Genomic DNA, 21,120 nt, shown 5'->3' with positions numbered 1-21,120 from the left:
ACGGTCTCCAGAGCTATTAAGTCGATCACAATTATAGATTAAACCCCCCTCCCGAGGTGAGAAACCTGTAGATTAGGTGATAGGATTGAAGTCCCCTTCTAACCCTTAAACCCCTAACTCCTAAAAGCATATAAGATCAAAGACCTCACTCAAAACCTCAACTCTCCCGAGTTCTATTGAATTAAGGTGTGAATTATCCCTTTTTCCAAGTCAATTATTTCGTCTCCCGAGTACTCTAATCAACTCTAACATGTATTCAAGAGGTAGCTAATCAATTGAACATAGAAAGCACCAGATAAATCAAATAACTGCAAGAGCTAACAAGGAAAATCAATCGAATATCTATACCAAAAATTCTACAAAAGATGTTCTACTCATAGACAAGTAAAAACTACAATTAAAGTACGAGACATGAAAGAAATTGATAAAACCCAAGGTTGAATCTTCAATCTTCAGTCTTCTCTTGCCTGGATCTGCAGAGCTCCGCTCCAATGGAAGATGGATGAATTATGTGTGTATTATGGAATGGAAAGAGGTGTAGAGATGGAGAATGATTGGAGGCTCTGAGATGAAGATTATGAATTAGGTTTAGAGGTATTTATAGGCTGAAAAAGGTTTATTTTTGATAAATTTCGTGCCCTACAAGAAATAGGAGAGATTTGGCTTCACAATATAATAATTTCTTTCCTTCCGTGAATTTCAGCCTAAATTCCCGCCAGCTTTGACAGCACTGCGCAATGTTCGTAGAATTGTCATAACTTTCTCCACAGAACTCCGATTGAGACATGCAAGATATCCACGTGAAGCTCTTTCGAAGACGAAGAGAATGGCATGCAGTAAGCACTGGCTGGACTTCAAAATCGCTGGAAGAATGGGCTCGAACAGAGACTGCTGCACTTTGGCCTTTTTTCACCTTTTTCTATCTTTTTCTATCATTTATCAACAAACACGTCAAAAATACCAAATGTATAACATATGCAATTTAAGAACATATTTTGCATGATTGACATTTAAAACAAGTCAAATCTAGTCCTTAAAAACATGCAAAATCTGTGTTTGTCAACTCCCCCAAACTTAGTTATTTGTTTGTCCTCAAACAAAATAAGAGAAAAACTAATAAAGAAACTCGGATGCTAAGAACTAGACTTCATAGTTGCCTCAAAAATTGTAACAAGAAATGAAAAGTTTGACAAGAATACAAATCAAGTCAAGCAAAGCTTATTAGTGCATTTTCATTACTAGCTCGTTGATCACCTTGAAGTACATCCGCTCATAAGTGTTTAGAAGTGTGTTTATCACTCACTCTCAAAGTGTATATTGGAAAAAGTGTATGCTCTCAGATCATGCAACATGCAAAGTTTACCATAGGCTTGCTCGAAGTCTAATCCATCCTCTACTTTATGTGATTAAAATCAAAAATCCGAAAGGTCTTTATTTTAGGTTATAATGTAGGCTCTTTGGTAAGGTGAGGAAATATGGCTAAAAAGTGACTAATACCAAACATAGCAAAAGTGATCAATTTCTACTACATCAAACATAGCACCGCACTAATAATTCGAATCTCAGTAAATTCTAGACTTTGTCTAAATTTCTTCTCACTTCCCAAATTCCTTTGATTTTTTTCCTTTTCATTTTTTTTGTACATCCTTTCTTTTTTTTCTTTTATGCACAACCAAATATCTCATTCAAACCACAGGTGTCTATGAACTTTTCACAAGTAAGCACACTACTTTTCTTTCTACCTTATCTCTCCGACTCTTTTCACAAGATATGAACTAGCATTCACCAAAGAGTGTATAGATATTCCCCTTTATTTAGCTTCCAAAGAAAAAGGCTTTAAAGGCTCAAAGTGGCTAGCTAGGGAAAAATATTTTGAATAAGGTCATAAATTTGGATATATAAAGTAGCTAAGAAGGATTGCCTAACGTCCTCTTTTATCATTTAAACACTTTGCAGACTTAAGCAGACTAGGAGCAAGTTCTAGAAATAAATACATGAATACAGATAAATCACACAAGAAAAAATTTATGGCCCAAGTCTCACAAGGTATAAGCAAGATTCAAAGCAAACAAGCAATTCATTATTTATGCACATTTTCACTAAACCTTCAAATCAATGCATCAAGTCAACTCAATCAACACATAAACGAAATTTTTATCATAGGCAACTCGGTCTGATGTTCCTAAACATGAGTATTTCTAAATTTTCTATGTTATGCTCATGATAAGATTCACCTCGGGTTTATTTAAAAAAAATAAATAAAAATAAACAAAAACAACTAAACTCACGGTCCACCACTTCATCCCCCCAAACTTATTCAAAACTATGTTAAGAATAAGTTTGAAAAGTCGGTGGAGATGTGAGTAAACTAAGAAAACAAATCAAACTAAATAAAAAAAAGATACCAATGTTGGGTTGCCTCCCAACAAGCAATTGGTTAACGTCTTTAGCTTGACGTTCTTTGAAGCTCATAAATTATCCCACATTCTCGGGATTTTCTTTGGGATGCCTTATGTACCCACGCTCTACGGAGTATATCAAATGTTGTAGCAGATAATTGCATCTTCCATAGGAGCGCAGAGTAATCCATTGTTGTGCTTCGTGCTCCTTGCAAAACAAATAAAATAAAAACAAATAAAACAAAACTATACAAAATATTACAATCCAAATTAGTATTATCAACCGTTCTATAATATCAGCTTAAAGCAATAATATTCCCCGGCAACGGCGCCAAAAACTTGATGCACTATTTATTAGCACTAAAAATACCTGCAAGCATACGGGGTAGATCTAGTATAGCTAAAGGTCAGTACCGGATATCGAACACAGGGAATAAGATTGCAACTGACTACCATATACTAAGCGTCATATACTATCCAGAGACACGTGATTTTTTGGTTGATTAATTAAACTAGATTGAAAGAAATAAACAAAAAAATGGAAAACCTAAAAAGAAATAATACAAAGCAGGCTTAAGAATGTAGAATTTTAGGATCCAAAAACACAATCGACTTCCTTGAATTACGGTCTCCAGAGCTATTAAGTCGATCACAATTATAGATTAAACCCCCCCCGAGGTGAGAAACCTGTAGATTAGGTGATAGGATTGAAGTCCCCTTCTAACCCTTAAACCCCTAACTCCTAAAAGCATATAAGATCAAAGACCTCAGTCAAAACCTCAACTCTCCCGAGTTCTATTGAATTAAGGTGTGAATTATCCCTTTTTCCAAGTCAATTATTTCGTCCCCCGAGTACTCTAATCAACTCTAACATGTATTCAAGAGGTAGCTAATCAATTGAACATAGAAAGCACCAGATAAATCAAATAACTGCAAGAGCTAACAAGGAAAATCAATCGAATATCTATACAAAAAATTCTACAAAAGATGTTCTACTCATAGACAAGTAAAAACTACAATTAAAGTACGAGACATGAAAGAAATTGATAAAACCCAAGGTTGAATCTTCAATCTTCAGTCTTCTCTTGCCTGGATCTGCAGAGCTCCGCTCCAATGGAAGATGGATGAATTATGTGTGTATTATGGAATGGAAAGAGGTGTAGAGATGAAGAAGGATTGGAGGCTCTGAGATGAAGATTATGAATTAGGTTTAGAGGTATTTATAGGCTGAAAAAGGTTTATTTTTGATAAATTTCGTGCCCTACAAGAAATAGGAGAGATTTGGCTTCACAATATAATAATTTCTTTCCTTCCGTGAATTTCAGCCTAAATTCCCGCCAGCTTTGACAGCACTGCGCAATGTTCGTAGAATTGTCATAACTTTCTCCACAGAACTCCGATTGAGACATGCAAGATATCCACGCGAAGCTCTTTCGAAGACGAAGAGAATGGCATGCAGTAAGCACTGTCTGGACTTCAAAATCTCTGGAAGAATGGGCTCGAACAGAGACTGCTGCACTTTGGCCTTTTTTCACCTTTTTCTATCTTTTTCTATCATTTATCAACAAACACGTCAAAAATACCAAATGTATAACATATGCAATTTAAGAACATATTTTGCATGATTGACATTTAAAACAAGTCAAATCTAGTCCTTAAAAACATGCAAAATCTGTGTTTGTCAGGTGCCCGACACGAGTTTGGCACGAAGGTGATGTTGCGAATATTATGTTAACATGTATCATATTGCACAATATGATAATAGAAGATGAAGGATATGCTGCAGAGCGCTGGGCACCAGAAGATGGTGCAAGTTCAAGTCACGGTGTTGCCCCCGTGCCGATATAGGTGGGTGTACCACGCAGTAATGAATATTTGCTCCAACGTTTCACTAATATGCGCAGGAGCACAGCACATGCCACACTCCAGGCCAATTTGATTGAAGAACATGTGTGATTTTCTATAGATTAAATTTTCATTGTATAATTTTTCCATTACTATAATATGACGAAAATTTAGTGTTCAATTTTAATTTATTTAATTATAGCCTCTTTTTCTAATTATGTGTAGTCCGATAATTTTAATTATAATTGAACTAAAATATAAAAAATAAAAAATTAAAGTGAAAAGTGGCTAAAAAAGTGTCCACTATTGTTGCCGACACTTTTTTTTGGGTGCGGACAAATACGAAATGACTGTGGACAAAAAAAGTGGCGGGGCTATTGGAAGTGTCCATCTTATAGTGGATGCTCTAATAATAGTAATAATAGAGTGAAAGAATGATTTTACTGACATGGTTACAAGAGTGTGGATGGAATGATTTCAATATTAGGATCATGTATAATGAATAATAATATACTACCTCCGTCCCGCATTAACTGGCACATTTACTTTTCTGCACTCGTTTTATAAAAATGATACTACCTCCGTCCCACATTAAGTGTCACATTTAGTGTGGGCACGGATTTTAAGAAATGTAAAGAAAAGTGGGTTGAATAAGTTAGTGGATGGCGCAACTTTGGGATTAATTTCCCTGTGGGCCCAAGGCTTGTTGCCTTGGGACTTTGCAAGCATACGGGCCTGGACCAGTATGAGGGTGGTCTACTTACGAGCCGAGACCCGTCTGAGGGTGGGTTAAGCAGCTAGTTCGTGGGCCACGAGGGAAAGGGAGAGGCCGGTGCTTGGCCTGGACCCGTCTGAGGGTGGGTTAAGCGACTAGTTCGTGGGCCACGAGGGGCAGGAGGAGGCTAGTTCGGACGTGATCACGAGAGGCTGGAAGAGGCTAGTTCACTTGCCAATGTATCTCGAACTCCGATGTGTGTGTGTAAAAAAAAAGTTAGTGGACTATGGGTCCCACCAGCGGCGGAACTACGTAGGGCCAAGCCCCGCTCCAGCGGGGGCTTGTTCGGCACCGGACCCCGACCCTGCCTTATACCTCCGTTCTCCGACCGATCTCCGCCCTAGATTAAGCCCTGCATTCCAACCGTCGGGGAATCGGTCGCCGCCGCCGCTGATTCGGTGAAATTGAAAAATTGTTAGAGAAGATGTGAATCGGACTTTTAAGTTTTGGGCCATTTATATAATTGTTGGGCTGCTTTTAATTTTTGGCTATAATAAATTAGTGATGCCCTTGACATGATTAGCCGATTCAGATAAGAATTTGATGGGTATGTAAATGTTTATAATTTTATCATATAAAATAATCTTAAGTGCATCAATTGTGTGCAATACCTCTCATGTTTTTTTATAAATTTTGTTTGCCCCCATACCTCCTAATTTACTTGGTGGTTTGGTAGAATTAGAATTAGTAGTATAAAATTATTTGTAAGTATTATGAAAGTAGTAGTTAATAAATTTATTAGTATGTGAAATTTATTTAAGATATATTTTTTGAAATAAAATGAGAGATGAATGAACTAATAATATATTAGTTGTATGCATTGAGAAATAAATTTTCAAAAAATATCAGAATCAGACTATTCTTAGGCGATTTCAAGACATAGCAATTTGTCGAAAACAGTTACTCCTTCCGCGAATAGAAGTCTCTTTTTCTATTTTGGTCTTTCCATAATTAGGAATCTCGGTTCATTATTATTATAAAATGAAAAGATATACATTTCACTAACTCAATTTACTCACATTTCAGTTAAAACTAGTAATACATATAAGTGAGACTCATATTCCACTAATTTTCTTCCATCCACTTTCTTAATATTTCTTAAAACATGTGCCCAAAGAAATGGGACTCATGTTCGCAGATGGAGGAGTATCATCTAGTGTGTAGTAAAAGTTGTATAAACATTACATGTAAAGTTAAATATTTTAATATTACTATTATTTTAAAAATTTAAGCCCCTGCTTATTTAATTTCCTGGTTCCGTCACATGATCCCACTTATATATATTAATTTTATAATAAAATGTGAGTAGAATTGGTTAGTGAAATGTGGGGTCTACTTATCATTTATGGTAAAAGTGAAATGTGACTCTTATTGTGGGATGAACCGAAATGACAAAATGTGACACTTAATGTGGGACGGAGGTAGTAATAAATAGTTAAAGTCGAGAATTAGTAAAGTCAGAGAGAGAATAATGTAAAGAAGACCCTTCTCTACCTTATTCTCTCTCTTATTTTACTATTTCTCGACTTTAACTATTTATTATCATTTTTACAAAACGAGTGCAGAAAAGTAAATGTGACAGTTAATCCGGTACAGAAGTAGTATATTTTATGAGAATGTTTGATTGGTTTTTGTTTTAAGTATTCAGTATTTTAAATTTTTGAATAAAGAATAAAATTAAGATCTTGCGAAAAATATTTTCAAAATGATGTTTAATAGAATAAGAATAAATATTATTTTTTATAATAAGAGGAAATGACTCATTTATATTAGTATGACATTAAAAAAATGCAATTTGTTTATAATCGACTAGGGAAAACTATTTTTTTCAAATTCTTCCTATAATATAAATGATGCAAGTTTATGACATTAAAAAAATGCAATTTGTTTATAATCGACTAGGGAAAACTATTTTTCTCAAATTCTTCCTATAATATAAATGATGCAAGTTTATGACATAGCACCGAGCACAAAAATAGTTTATAAGTACAAATCTAACCCTTGATTCTCCCATTTATGAAAAGATCCTATTTTCCATTTAAGGTTTATAATAAATTAAGTAAATAACACTGTCATGTTCCATCATACATAATCTAAACACCCGATTTATTTTAACTAGTATGACGCAGGTGCTTTATGCAAAGATTAATAGTATATTTTTAAAATATTTATTGTCAATTTTATATTAATTAAATAAAATTAGAATCAATATTAAATATTAACAATAAACAATATGAGTAACAATTTTAGTTATATGAAAATTAAAAATCTACACAAATCATCATTGAAGCATAATAAATTTGAAACAAATCACATAATATAATGTTTAAACATTAAATCATGGAGTAGGAAGATAAAAATTTATCACAATAAAAAATATAATTAAGAAAATGTTAAGAAAAGAAAAATACAATTAATAAAATGAAAAGGAACGAAAACATAATTAAAAAGAACAAAATTAGCCAACCAAAGAAATTGAGGAAGCCTCGAGCTCACTGAGCTGTCGGGGGTTTGGAGCCCCTTGCACGGCGGAAGTCATGCATTCACAAATAAATCATACGTACAGAACTATTTGACCGATTATGGGATTAATTAACCACATATTAAACACATAATTGCATCCAAGAACGCACATAATTCATGTAAAAGGAATTAAAACCTAAAACATGAATTCCTACGGTTTAGAATTACCGATCTGATTCTCCAAAGAATCGTCGATTGCTTGCGCCTTCTCCACGTGATGTTCTTCGTACTCAACCATGAATCTTCTAATCTGTATCCCGAACTCATAATCTAACCTTTGGGTGGGAAAAGCTGGTGGCACTGGAGGTCGCGGGGTTGTGAGTACAAAGCTGTACTCTTCAGCTGTAAGAACGATGTCCAAATTTTGTTTCCATTCTATGTAATTTTGGCCCTCGAGTTTACTTTCTTTTAGAATTGCAGATAGAGGATTGAATGGCATCTTGACGATTTGATTTGCACTGCAAAACAGAGTATTTACTATTTGTCATAATCTTATGTAAGATGTTTGATTAGATTAACCATAAAACTTTTCAAAATCTTACAACTGTAAAATTAAAATTTTGTACCCTCCAGAGGAAGTTAATACGCATTAAAATCTTACATTTTTACTGGTCACAACACCGACGAATAGTCCAGAGACCACAGAGTGGCATGGCCGCCTAATGTTGCCTAAGCAAGACCACCTCTTTAGCATTACAGAGTCTCATTTCTATGACACACTCTCATAACAATGCTTATGTGCTGCTAACAAGATCAAGTTATCTCATAAATTCTATGTGAACTCCTGAGTCTCATAGTTTCTTAGGATTATTTTCCTCACAGAGCAGGTGGCGATAATATTGGAAACCACATTCTAGTTCATATTATTTATTTTTGAGAAGTCCGCCCTCATGAACTTGCTATTTTCTTATGATTATTGTCCCCACAGAGCAGGTGACGATAATATTAGAAAAATGCTTCATAAATTGCAGACCAATTGATGGAGACCATATACAAACGTTGAGTTCGTAATTATAGCTTAGATATTTGGGTTATGGTTTTTCTTTAATTATCCTTAGTCTTTAGACAGATAAAAGCTTAATTAAATTCTGTTGATATTTAACTTATTGGATAATTAAATCTTTAGTTTTATTTTATTATCTTCCTTTAGGAAACTATTATTCTAGAATTTAATTTTTATTCATGTCTACTATAAGGTATATCTAAAATAAACAAATTATTTAATCCTTAATAAGACACGAAAAATAAATTCAAATTATTTAATGTATTCATACATATCTACCCTTATTAGGATCTTAGATATATAAATATTAGGAAACTATTAAATTATTCTCATCCATATCATCTAGGAATCAAAATAATATTATTTATTTCCATAGATATAGAAAATAATAAAAATATTCCTAGAATCTACGTAAATCTTCCAAAAAGATTTTATTTCCATTAAATAATAATATTTTAATGATATCTTTAATAAAATAATTAAATAATCATAAAAATAATCCTTCATCGTTATCTCATCGCACGAGGTTTACACGAACGATGAACGACGAAAATCCGACAGAATTCGTCGTCGGATCACGACGCATGAAGCGTCTCGGCCGTGGCACGCAGGTGGCGGGCCAGTGTCTCGGCCGCCTGGCTCGTCGGGTGTCGCATCCTCTCGGCCAGGAGTGCGCACGTCGGTGCCGCTAATCTCGGCCAAGTGCGCCCCGCCCGTCTCGGCACGTTGATCCGTCGGGTGTCGACGCTTCTCGGCCAAGCCCGCACGCAGCGGGGCGCGCCTCTTGGCCTGCGTCTCGACGCCCGTCTCGGCCATCCGAGCCGTCGGGGTAGTGCGAGCTCTCGGCAAGCGGCGCGCACGGTGGTCGCCCGCTCTCGGCCAGCTCCGACCCCTCTTCCTTCTGTCTAGGGTTCCAGCTCTCGGCGCCTGGTGTCTTGATGGTACTCGGACGAACCACCACTCTGTGCCAGCCTTCACGTCGGCCTTGGTGCGGGGGCCGCCTAGGGGTTGCGGTCTCGGCCGGCGTCGCGCTCGAGCCCACGCTCGACTGCGCGTCGCCCCGTGATCGCGATCCCTCGGCTCATACTCAATCGACAACCCTATTTCACGATAGCGCGTGGTGCAATCCGTCTCGGCGCGAGCGCCGTCGGATCGCACGTCTCGTACGATCGAGTAATTCAAGTTCTTTGATTCGATAGTTCTTGAGTTCATCATGCATAATAAATCAAACAAAACACCAAAAACATGTTTCGCAATCAAATAATACATGTATACATGAATTTCGCGAAATTTAAATCCAAATAATCAAAGCCAAAGACTGGCTCTGATATCAATTGAAGGTTGGCAGCGGAAGCGTGCGTATTATCCGATCACATAAATTTGATCTATTTAGCAGATTATTTAGACAAATTCTATTCGCGTAATTATCACATGTATCATGCTCATAACTTGAATTAAAACATGCTTTAGCATATAAAATCCCTAAAACATGCTTACTGCGGAATTAGCCAATGTACCTCGTTGATTCAATCAAGAATCAATGATGGCTTGCTCCGTCTCCACGTGAAGATCTTCAGTACTCGACCTCGGATCTTCTGACTGGTGTCCCGGACTGTACACTGATATTTGTGTGGATAAATCTCACCAGTGTACTAGGACTTGAATAACGAAGACAGAACTCTGCTCACGGAGGAAGCAATTTTCGAACTCCCCTTTTATTGCTAACCTCCCACTCATTAAATTATATATTTTTAATTTAACACTTATTCACACGTTTATATTATATATTTCTTCAAAACTTCTCCAAAACTCCCCTCTTATATATTGTATAAATATGACAAATCTTAAAAATTTTGACTTTTATTTTCTGAGATAAATTAAATAATCACCGGACGCAAATTAAGTGATTAAATTAATAAATACTAATACTCGGAGGATTTGGGCATCAGCAGTGGGGCGCCCTAAAGCCCGCCCTATGCACCGCCACGTCAGCATTTTATCCTACCCTACCACCTGCAGTGGAGCGCCCTAAGTATTTTCTTTTATTTAAATATTTAAATAACTATAAAAATTGGGAAAAGCCTTCATTTCATTTAATACATTACAATACGAATTAAAAAAAATACGCAAACTCAGCGACGGCGGTTACGGGCCCACACTTCTTCAATCATGTCGTTCATGAGCTGAGCATGGTCTTGTTGGTTGCGCATTGAGGTCTGTCTAGATAGAACCTCATTGAAGCCCGTCGGTAATCCTTGAGCGGGGGGCGGGGTCGCCGTGCTGGAGGAGCTATACCCACCTTCATCATCGGCCCAATCGTTGATGCTTCCACCTCGTGTTCGACTATAATGTTATGCAAGATTATGCACGCATACATGACATCGGTGAGGACTTCCTTGAACCAGAGACACCCCGGCCCTTTCACTATTACCCACCGTGATCGGAGCACACCAAATGCCTGCTCCACATCCTTCCGCGCCGCCTCCTAATTTTGCGCAAATAAAACTCTCTTCTTACCCATTGGGCAGCTGATCGTCTTCATAAAAGCAGGCCACCTTGGGTATATGCCATCGGCCAAGTACTACCCCATGTGGTATTGACGCCTGTTGGCAGTGAACTCGATGGTCGGGCCGTTGCCATTGCATTGCTCGGTGAAGAGGGTTGATGAGTTGAGGACGTTGATGTCGTTGTTCGACCCGGCTACACCGAAGTAAGCATGCCAGATCCAGAGCCGATGGTCAGCGACGGCTTCGAGGATCATCATCGGGTGGCTACCCTTGTATCCACTAGTGAATTGGCCTCTCCACGCCGTCGTACAATTCTTCTACTTCAGTGCATACAGTCGATGCTCCCTAGCATCCCAGGAAAGCCGTGCGCCGTCTCGTGCATCTTCATCAGGCCCTCGCAATCTACAGCAGTCAGTCATCGCAAATATGTGTCGCCGTAAACCTCCACAACTCCCCTACAAAATCTCTTCAGGCACTCGCAGCCTGTTGTCTCACCGACGTGGAGGTACTCGTCGAACATGTCCGCCGTGGTGCCGTAGGCCAACTGACGGAGTGCAACTGTACACTTCTGCAACGGCGTAAGTCTGAGTCTGCCGATGCCATCTTCCCGATACTGGAAGTATTCATCATGTGACTCCAACGTCTGGACAATGCTGAGAAAAAGGTAACGAGGCATTCTAAACCGGCGGTGGAAAACAGGCGGGCCCCACCGTGGTTGCTCGGGAAAATAGTCTGCAACTAGACGTTCGTGAGTTGCGGCGTGTTCGCGGAGGACAAACGTCCGACGTCGAATAGGCCTGGGGATCTGCTCCGCCGCCTCCTCCGCCTACTCGCGCTGCATTTCGGCTAAGCATTCCGCCATTGCGTCTTGAACGACTGCATTTAAGGCTTGAGTCAGTCGGACTACCGCCCTCCGAGGAACCCCGGTCGTCGTCGTGGTTCATTTTGGTTTGTGAGAGATGAGAGAAATGAGATATGCGAGAAATGTTCGTATGAAAAATAGAATGACAATCGAGGTATAAATAGACAAATATTGAAAAAAACGCGTTGCATTGTCCACGTCATCGTTCGCGTCGCCCACAGTGGGCGGCCGATGGCGTGGACGATACCCTATCGTCTGCGGACTAAGCTTAGGGCGAGGACGACGCATCGTCCATCGTTCGCGCATCCACAGTGGCAGACGATGGCGCCCGAGGCATCGGGCGGCCTATCGTCCGCCCCACTGTGGATGCCCTTAGAGCATCTGTAACGCGGCGGGCCGGGCCGCAAGTCGCGAGTCCCGGCCCGTCCCATGCGTTACACGGAGGAGAGTCACGGCCCAGGCCGGTCCCGGGGCCGCGTTCCCGGCCTGGAGGGCGTCCCGCGGCCCGGCCTGGGCGCGCGTTACACGGAGATGGGCCGTGACGGAAGAAGGAATTTTTGCCAAAAATTGGAAGAGGAAGAAGAGGGGGGAAGAGGGAGAAGAGGAAGAAGAGGGAGGGGAAGAGGAAGAAGAGGGAGGAAGATGAAGAAGAGGGGCGGCGACGACGTGATGCAGATTTCCAATTTTTTTTCTGAATTTTTACATTTTGGAAGAGGAAGAAGAGGGAGGGGGAGAGAGAGAAGAAGGAGGGCGACGTGCAAATTTTTTTTTTAATATTCTAATTTTTTTATAATTTTTAGGTTATAATTTATTGTTTTTGTATTAAAAATGAAATTCTCATGTTATAAATGAAATTTTCTGTGTTATAAATTTCCGCTATTTTTTATTTTACGTGTAAAATAGATTGAAGTTGTGAATAGTATCATTTATTAGTTGCGGCATGAGTTGCGGTCTGCAGGGTTACAGCAGTTGGGGCCTGGGCCGCAACTGTAGAGGAATGATGACGTGGAGGGGACTTGGGGCCGGAAATGGGGACGGGTTATTGATGCCCTTAGATGCTTCGATCATAATAATGTGAAAAAAGGCTTTTCGTTCGATCCAGATCTTGCGGCTCACATCTCATGCCATCCACAGCCGTTGGATCATCCGACTGGAGAATCTTCGGCTCTGATTTTCCCAATGGCGGCGGAAAATTGTGAACCCGCCTCTATAAATTAACCGCCAGCAAACTCCCAAAGATACCCATTCTCTCTCTAGAAAAATCAAAATTAAGAGTGATTTGGCACACTTTCTCTCTCTATCTACTATACTCTACTCTAGATATTACACACCCTTTCGAGTTCCGAAGCTTCGGGTAGCTTTCCTCATTAATCAAGTTTAATTTTTTTTTCTCTTTTCTAGGGTTTCGGAAGTACTGTGTGTTCTGTATTTTTACGAGTTTTTTTAGTTATTGAGTTCGGAATTTTGAATGCCCGATCTAGGGTTTACGGTTCCAAGGTTTACTGTGTAATTTATTGTATTCTCCGCTTTAAGTTAGTGAATTGTGCTATATATACGAAAATTTCCCGTACGTTACCGCGAATTGACTACTGCTGGATTGTTGCTCTGAAGTTGAAGATTGAAATATTTTGTCAAGGTAAATGTTTTTTAGTTGAGCTTGAATTGGTAGTGAATTGTGTTAGGTGCTATTATAGTTTGGTATTTCGGCTCAGTCCAATTGCATATGTTAGATGAGTGTGAAATCTTGGGGGTTTTCAGATGAATTGCCTTCATTTTTTTTCTTCAAGATTTTGCTTTTTTTTCTTAAACTTCTTGGGCAAAAATCATTAAAATCAATGGAAGTATGTAAGAAATTCTTTAAAAGTTCCACATATAGTAATTGTTTGAAATAGATGTGCAAGTGATTGCAATTTTTTTCTCCCCCAATGCTTCATGCCTGTTATTTTGATTGCACTAGTAGGTAAAAGTACTCTGTATAAGTGGGCAGAGTGGTATAATGATGGCCAAGAAAGATAGATTTCCTCCTGGGTATTGTTCTAGTGTTGCTCCACAATCTGAAGGATCTGGCAGCTCGGGACGTAATGACTCAGTTGATGGCGCTTCCGCCTCTGAGAGGAAATGGGTTGATTTGAATTCAGCCTCGAGGGATGGTTTCTCAGTACCCATTCAAATTATTCCACTGTCTAAATTGTCTTCCTTTGAGAGGAAGGATTTGGTGCTTCGCTTGACATTAGAGCTCGAGAAGATTAGACTCCTCCAAAGTAAAGTTGAGTCGCAGAAGAAAACAACTGTAAATAAGTTTCCAAAGTCAAATTCAAATGATAATCTCACTTATAGTAATGGACAACAGAAAGGGGCAACGGTGGGTAACTTGAATAAATCTGCGTTGTTGAATTCTGCATCTGAGAAGAAAGCTCGTGGTTGGAATCGAGGTATAACAGGAAGGTTTCAATCAGCAAACAACAACTCGCATGTGAATGCTAACAATGCAACACTTAAGCAGTGTGAGGGTCTCTTGAAGAAGCTGATGTCGCTGCAATATGCTTGGGTATTCAATTCACCTGTTGATGTGGTGAAATTGAACATTCCGGATTACTTTTCAATAATTAAAACCCCCATGGATTTGGGAACAGTAAAGAGCAAACTCAATTCAGGGAAGTACGCCAATCCTTTGGAATTCCTTGCTGATGTCCGCCTTACTTTTACCAATGCAAAGACATATAATCCACCTGGGAGTGACGTTCATGTTCTGGCCGAGTCATTTAGTCAGTTCTTTGAAACGAGGTGGAAAGTTATTGAGAAGAAATTTGTGGTGACTACTTCCCCCTCAGTGCCTAAAAAATCAGGGGGTAATGAAGAAACTGGAATAGCCAAGACATTGGCCCCATCGAAGAAAAGGAAGCTCAGTCCTAGACAGCATGAAGTAAAACAAGAACCTACAAAGAGGAAGATGACAGATGAGGACAGGCATAAATTGAGCATGGAATTGGAATCTTCTGATGGGGATCTACCTGATGCCGTCATTGAATTTCTCAAGGCGCACATTCCAAATAGAGGTGATGGTGGAGAGGATGAGATCGAAATAATCATCGATGATCTCAGTGATGACACCCTATTTACCTTGAGGAAGCTTTTAGATGAACATTTACCAGATAACCAAAAGAATCTTGCCAGATCTGAGGCCTGTGAGATTGAGGTATTTTGTTTTATCTTTTTAGCTCATTTCCTGTTCCTCATTGTGAAGACCTACTCGAGTATGTATGTGTTGTTTTAGCATTAAAACTGATTATATTTTTTTTCACTTCTGTTTCAGCTACCGAATGTATCAGGGCTTAGCAATTCATCACTGCAAGTTGACAAAGGTTCTAATTTTTGAAAATTGGCTCTATGATCTGAAGTTGGCATGTTGCTATTTTGATGTTAATTTTGTGATGTTGACTATCCTAAGGCAATGATAACGATCCTGTTGACGAGGATGTTGATATTGGAGGAAATGAGGCTCCTGTCACTAGCTACCTTCCTGTTTTGATTGAAAAAGATGTTGGGGGCAGAGCTGAAGAATATAATGAAGCAGGTTAATCTGAATACACAATTAGTAAATATTGTCTGATTATAGTACCTTTTCAGGACTCCATGCTAGCAAATATTGTCTGGTATACATTTTTTTAACTTGTACAATAATTCCAATATGCTGGTTTAATTCATTGTGGTTTGAAAGGTCTGTTTCCTTGCATGTGATGTTTTCTTGTTGTAATGTTGTTAGTTTGTATTGTTACTACCTATTCTGTATATGTTCCATTAGAAGTTTACACTGCAAATATCTCTGCTGCTTTCAAGAATTTCGATTATCTGAACTCAAAAAGCATTTGTCATCTTCTCTGTTTCTATCGCTTGTATGATTTCTCTGTAGTATGATTTGGGCTTTATAGTTATATTGGTTGCTTGTAAAGAAGTGACCCCCTATGTAGAATCATTAGTACTAGGTAGATTATAAGGGAGAAACCCAAGTGACATGCCTCACTCATATGCTTGAAAGTTAGATTCTATTTTTGGTTTGTGGCTTAGGCTTACACAGCTGGACTTCCTATTTCTAAATTTCATATTTGCCCACTTGTATGTATGAATGATTTTTTTGTGTGTGTATTTAAGTGAGATTTTACAAACAATTAGAAGAAATAAGACAATGTCTTTTTGTGTAAATACACAACTTTCAATTTTTATGTTTTTTCTCTTGATTTATTTTAATCTTAATACATGAATTTTGAGTTTTCATGAATTTTCTCGGAACATTAATTTTCTCTAAATTGAAGCTGATGTGGCCATCATAATTGATGTAAATTCCACTGATCATTAAAACGTCGTTATTTTTAATGGAAGAATGTAATTTATTTTCCGGAACTTTGTTTTAATCTAAATACATATATTTGGGCTTTTCTTATTTTCCCTGAATTAATTTTACAAATTAAATTTGAATGTGTTCTGAGAAGACCAATTCCAACATTTTTGAAATAGATAAACCAAGTAAGTTGCTACATTCATAGTTGCTCGGGCTTGACATACACTAGTGTCAGTTTCCCTGACAAATAAGCTCTGAATCCTAATCCCTAATATCCCAATCTCAATTGCTCTATTCTATTAAAAACTAAGAAATTAAGGGAAAACAGAAAATGTTTAAAGATTATGCATTTACAGACAAATATTAAAACGATTTAATGACGATGAACATGCTAATTTCAATTTTGAAATTAGTTTGGGGAAATTCAGAAAATCCCAAAGTACCATTTGTATGCTATTGCGATTAAAAAAAGTTCGAGAAAAAAATCAAAAAATGTAAAAAGTTTGTGTGCGTTTACCTGCAAATATCTCTATTTTTCAATTCCTCATTGATTATTATAATTTTTTTGATACACTAACTTTTGGGATGCTTTTCTTGTGCTTTGTTGACTTGCCTCATTCCAACAACCCACTTATTAAATTATTTTTTTCTGTTTTCTTATTTTTGCATGCTGGGAGATCACTGCGGTTGGGCGCTAATTGAGTCTAGATTTAGGAGTTGTTTAGTTGAGGTGAATTGGGATATGGACAGAACCCCATGAACCTGAATTCCTTTGTGAGCATTAGGTTGGAATTCTTATTGTTTTAGGAAGCATTCACTGTTCATGATGAATTAGACACTTGATTGTGTTCAATTAGGATTTTACCAATCCTACCTTCTAATTGGATATGAATTAAACAAAATTAGCTTAAGTGATTACAAATTATTATGTGCTATCATAAAGTTCCAATCCGTATTAAGTAAACAATGGATGAAATTACTATTTTTATCTATCCTGGCTACTCCTGAAAAAGTAAATGCCCCCATGATAGGCTTTTTGGGTGCACCAAGCATTTCATACTATGTGGCTATAACATTCTTTCCCTATTCATGTGTTAAATTCTATGGTCTCATGGGCTTGACATACTGATTTTATACTGTTTATGAATTGTATTAGGTAAACCCTATAATATTTCTTAGATCTTTAATCTTTCAGGTCCGGATTCTTATAGAGGGTCTGAATGCTTGAAGGGTTTTTCAGCTGTGAAGCAAGAGCAGGTTCTCTAGTATTCCTTTCTTGCGTCATTACCCTCCTTTGATCCTAGTTCTGAGTCAGTAATTGCTGCTTGTTGGTATTTATCCATAATTAATAAATGTTCCAGGATGAAACATGTCACACTGCAGATTCAGATAATAAAAAGGGTGGTGATCAGGCTGGCGAACATCGTAAGTGCTCTTGCTTTCTTTTCCTTCTTTTTTTGGTGGTGGGTGGGAGGAGGGGAGGCTTTGTTCTTGTTGTGATTTTGGGATTTTTTGCTGTTCTCTTTATGCTTCCATTTGATGTGTTGATTGGATTTTGTGAGGCACTTAATAAATTTTGTTCTGCATCCTGAGAGTCTGAATGAAGTCCCTGAATGAAGTCCCTCTTACGGCTGTATAAGTATACATTGCATTCATCAGTGACTTCTTTATAATATTATGAATTCTACAAGTAGAAGATTTACTGGCTAAACTTAGATGCCTGATTCTTTGCAGTATCTGCTAGTGAATTTGATCACCTTGAAGATGGTTCAGTGAAGCCTTCCTCAAGTGATTCAGATGGTCACGTTGATGGTAAGAGCTTGATGTGATGGATTAGCCGAGTAAATATTTGCTGTGTTCTCATCTGTCATTGTGCGATGTGTCAGTGGAGGGTGCACAAGATGACAGGCAGGTCTCCCCAGACAAGCTGTACAGGGCTGCTATCTTGAAGAATCGGTTTTTAGACACAATCTTAAAAGCTCGAGAGAAAACTCTAACCCAGGTAAGAACAGGGGGGGTTCTCAAAATCTTCATTATATACTACCCTATTAGTTTCAGCAGCATGACCGTAGTTTCCTGACAGGATGAAAAGATGGACCCTGAGAAACTCCGACGTGAAAGAGAGGAACTTGAGATGCACAAAAAAAGAGGTATAATTCGTGTAATTGCTCTTATATAACAATGGATTTTTTTAACACCTTTGCTTCCAATTAAGCAGAGAAGGCTAGGCTGCAAGCAGAAGCCAAAGCTGCAGAAGATGCTCGTAAGCGGGCTGAAGCTGAAGCTGCAGCTGAAGAAAAAAGGAGAAGGGATCTCAAGAGAGAAGAAGCGAGAGAAGCACTGCTAAAGGTTTGGTCACCACAAACTCGAATCGTGTTCCTGTTCTTCTCTGTATAAGGCTTTATATTGTTGTTCCTCATCTTTTCTGTTTGCGGCTTATATTATTGTGTGACGATGCAGATGAAGAAGACGGTTGAAATCAATGAAACCTCTCGTTTTCTTGAGGATTTAGAAATGCTGAGGACAGCCCCTCCTGAACAACTAGTACTAGCTACCTCTGCTGATGATGCAAGCCCAGAGGAATCGCAGGATGGGTTTGGGAGTTTCAAGTTCGGAAATAATCCCTTAGAGCAGCTTGGGCTGTACATGAAGATGGATGAGGACGATGATGAACCCGAGCCCGAAACTGCTGATCCCAATGCGACTACACAAGATGTAGAGGAAGGTGAGATCGATTAAGCCTGCTCTCTGCAAGAATCAAGATCCATCCATATACTACTCGTTGGATTCTCGATATTCTTAGTCTTAACCTTCGGAAAAGCAAAAAAAAAAATCTAAAAATGAAGATGAAGATGATAGTAGAAACTAGGAACTAGTTGTCTGAGATCCAACATTGTGTATGGAATGTGCGTGTAGCCGATTTTATGTTGTATGAATATATGATGATGATGGTGTGGTGAAAATTGGTTCCTAATTTTGCAGTATTGCTCTATTCATGTTCACAAATGATGATTTAAATTGTAGTGTAAGTTTCTCTTGTTTGGTGGATGCATACAAACCAATTAGGTTAATTAGTTAGTTTTGCAGATTTCTTGGAGACATTCTAATCCGATTTAATTCAATTCTTTGTTGTTTGATTGAGTTTCAAGAATAATGCGATTGCTTGTATTGTATGGTTGCAGAATTCTTGGAAACATATATATGGTGAAGACATATTTGCCCCTTATTTTGAAAATGTACTTCTCTTGATTATTCTCTTACTTTATTTTTTCTCTTCATTTTAATTATTTATTATCTCTGGATTATTCTCTCTTACTTTATTTTTTCTCTTCATTTTAACTATTTATTATCATTTTTTAAAACGAATGTTTAAAATGAAATGCCTCTACTACATAGGGACATATGGAGTATTTTATTGGTTTCATTCTAATGGTTTCATTCTAAGAGCATCTCCAAGGAGGAAAAGTATATTGAGAATGTATATTTCTCATTTACCTTTTTAAAAAGGTTATTATACATTTTTAAAAAGTAATGGACTCTAAAGAAAAAAAGTAAATTAAAAAGGCAAACAAAAAAATTAACTTTTTACCTTTTCTATCAAGAAGAGGTAAAGATACCTTTTCAAAATGAAAGAAGGTATAATACCTCAAATATCCTTTCCATTGGAGCGTGAAATTTTATGAAGAAGAGGTAAATATGGTAGTTATTTCTCTTTACCTCTCCATTTACCATTTCCTTGGAGATGCTCTAAGTGAGACATTTTCTTTTGGTATATAATTTTATACCGCTTTATTTTTTAAAATTCTCTTAATTAAATGGCTAATTTAAATTAGTTTTTGTGTTTTTATGTGGAACTAAAAATATAGATGTGTATCGTAGTTATTGCAAAAATTTTCTAAGATATATATATAAATTTGTGTAAATATGAGTTTGGAGTAGGAGTATAATTTTTTTTGTGATATATACTAAAAAATGTGTTTAAGTTTGGTGTAGATAGTTATAAATGTCCTAATACCACATTTCACTTAATTTTTCAATTCTATTTTTTATATTTCTTAAAATTTATGTCCAGTTAAAATATTACTACAAAATTTATGGAACCGATGGAGCATATTTTTTCCCAAATGCTACTACTACTTCGTATCTTTCGAATTATTGTTGAAAGGAATTTTCTGAGTTGATTTGTTAAAAGGTCAGACAATACTATCATGCGTATGTTGGTAAACCCGTAAAATAAATAAACACAATCCTCGAGACTATGACTTTATTTTAATAGTTTGCTATGTCACTCAATTAAAAAATAAAAAATTATCATTTAATCGTTTTAATTTTTAGTTGACTTCTTGTCATTTCTATAATTTATTATGATAATGAATTATATATTAATTTTGTGCTTTTTTCAGTTGCCCTATATGGATAAAATTATGATAAAATTTGTTCTAACTTTTATACATTTTGTTATTATATATTTACCACATACCTACTGATATAAAAATCAACCACAACAATGTTAAACAAAGCCAAATTGTCCAAAATTCTATCAAATTTTATGATTTAAATGATAAATTTCATAGAAATTTATTCGCATTAAACAATTGTTTATGATATTGACTAATCAAAAGTCTAACTAAAAATTATGATATAGATATTTCCTTAAAAATATGAAAACTAATTACTTGACACTCGTTTAACAAATTATCAACCATTGATTTTAAATATAAAATACTTATAAATTGATATTAAATATAATTATCCCCCTATAAATGTACACTTTATATATATCCACCACCTGACAAATTAACCTAGAACAAATATTCTTTATTATTCCCGTACACCATGTAAAACAAAATAACAACATGACAAAACATAG

The 21,120-nt window shown here is 37.2% G+C and overlaps 1 protein-coding gene across 2 annotated transcripts; it reads left to right on the top strand.

Moving 5' to 3' along the window:
* The first annotated feature begins 13,171 nt into the window (after positions 1–13,171).
* On the top strand, positions 13,172–19,224 carry LOC121809255 (transcription factor GTE8-like). 2 transcript variants are annotated; one of them, XM_042209785.1, is made up of 11 exons: positions 13,172–13,550; positions 13,875–15,110; positions 15,228–15,276; positions 15,363–15,488; positions 17,446–17,507; positions 17,612–17,675; positions 17,985–18,062; positions 18,137–18,252; positions 18,334–18,400; positions 18,469–18,599; positions 18,711–19,224. In XM_042209785.1, the coding sequence occupies exons 2-11, from the start codon at positions 13,911–13,913 to the stop codon at positions 18,987–18,989; spliced, it is 2,172 nt and encodes a 723-aa protein (XP_042065719.1). In that variant the 5' UTR covers positions 13,172–13,550; positions 13,875–13,910; the 3' UTR covers positions 18,990–19,224. The 2 variants fall into 2 exon arrangements, with proteins under 2 accessions (XP_042065719.1, XP_042065720.1); XM_042209786.1 differs by having other exon boundaries at positions 13,872–15,110.
* Positions 19,225–21,120: the final 1,896 nt, after the last annotated feature.

The sequence above is a fragment of the Salvia splendens genome, chromosome 6, assembly GCF_004379255.2.
Source record: "Salvia splendens isolate huo1 chromosome 6, SspV2, whole genome shotgun sequence".
Lineage (NCBI taxonomy): Eukaryota > Viridiplantae > Streptophyta > Magnoliopsida > Lamiales > Lamiaceae > Salvia > Salvia splendens.
The sequence above is the reverse complement of the archived record's forward strand: the minus strand, read 5'-3'. Positions and strand labels throughout refer to the sequence as shown.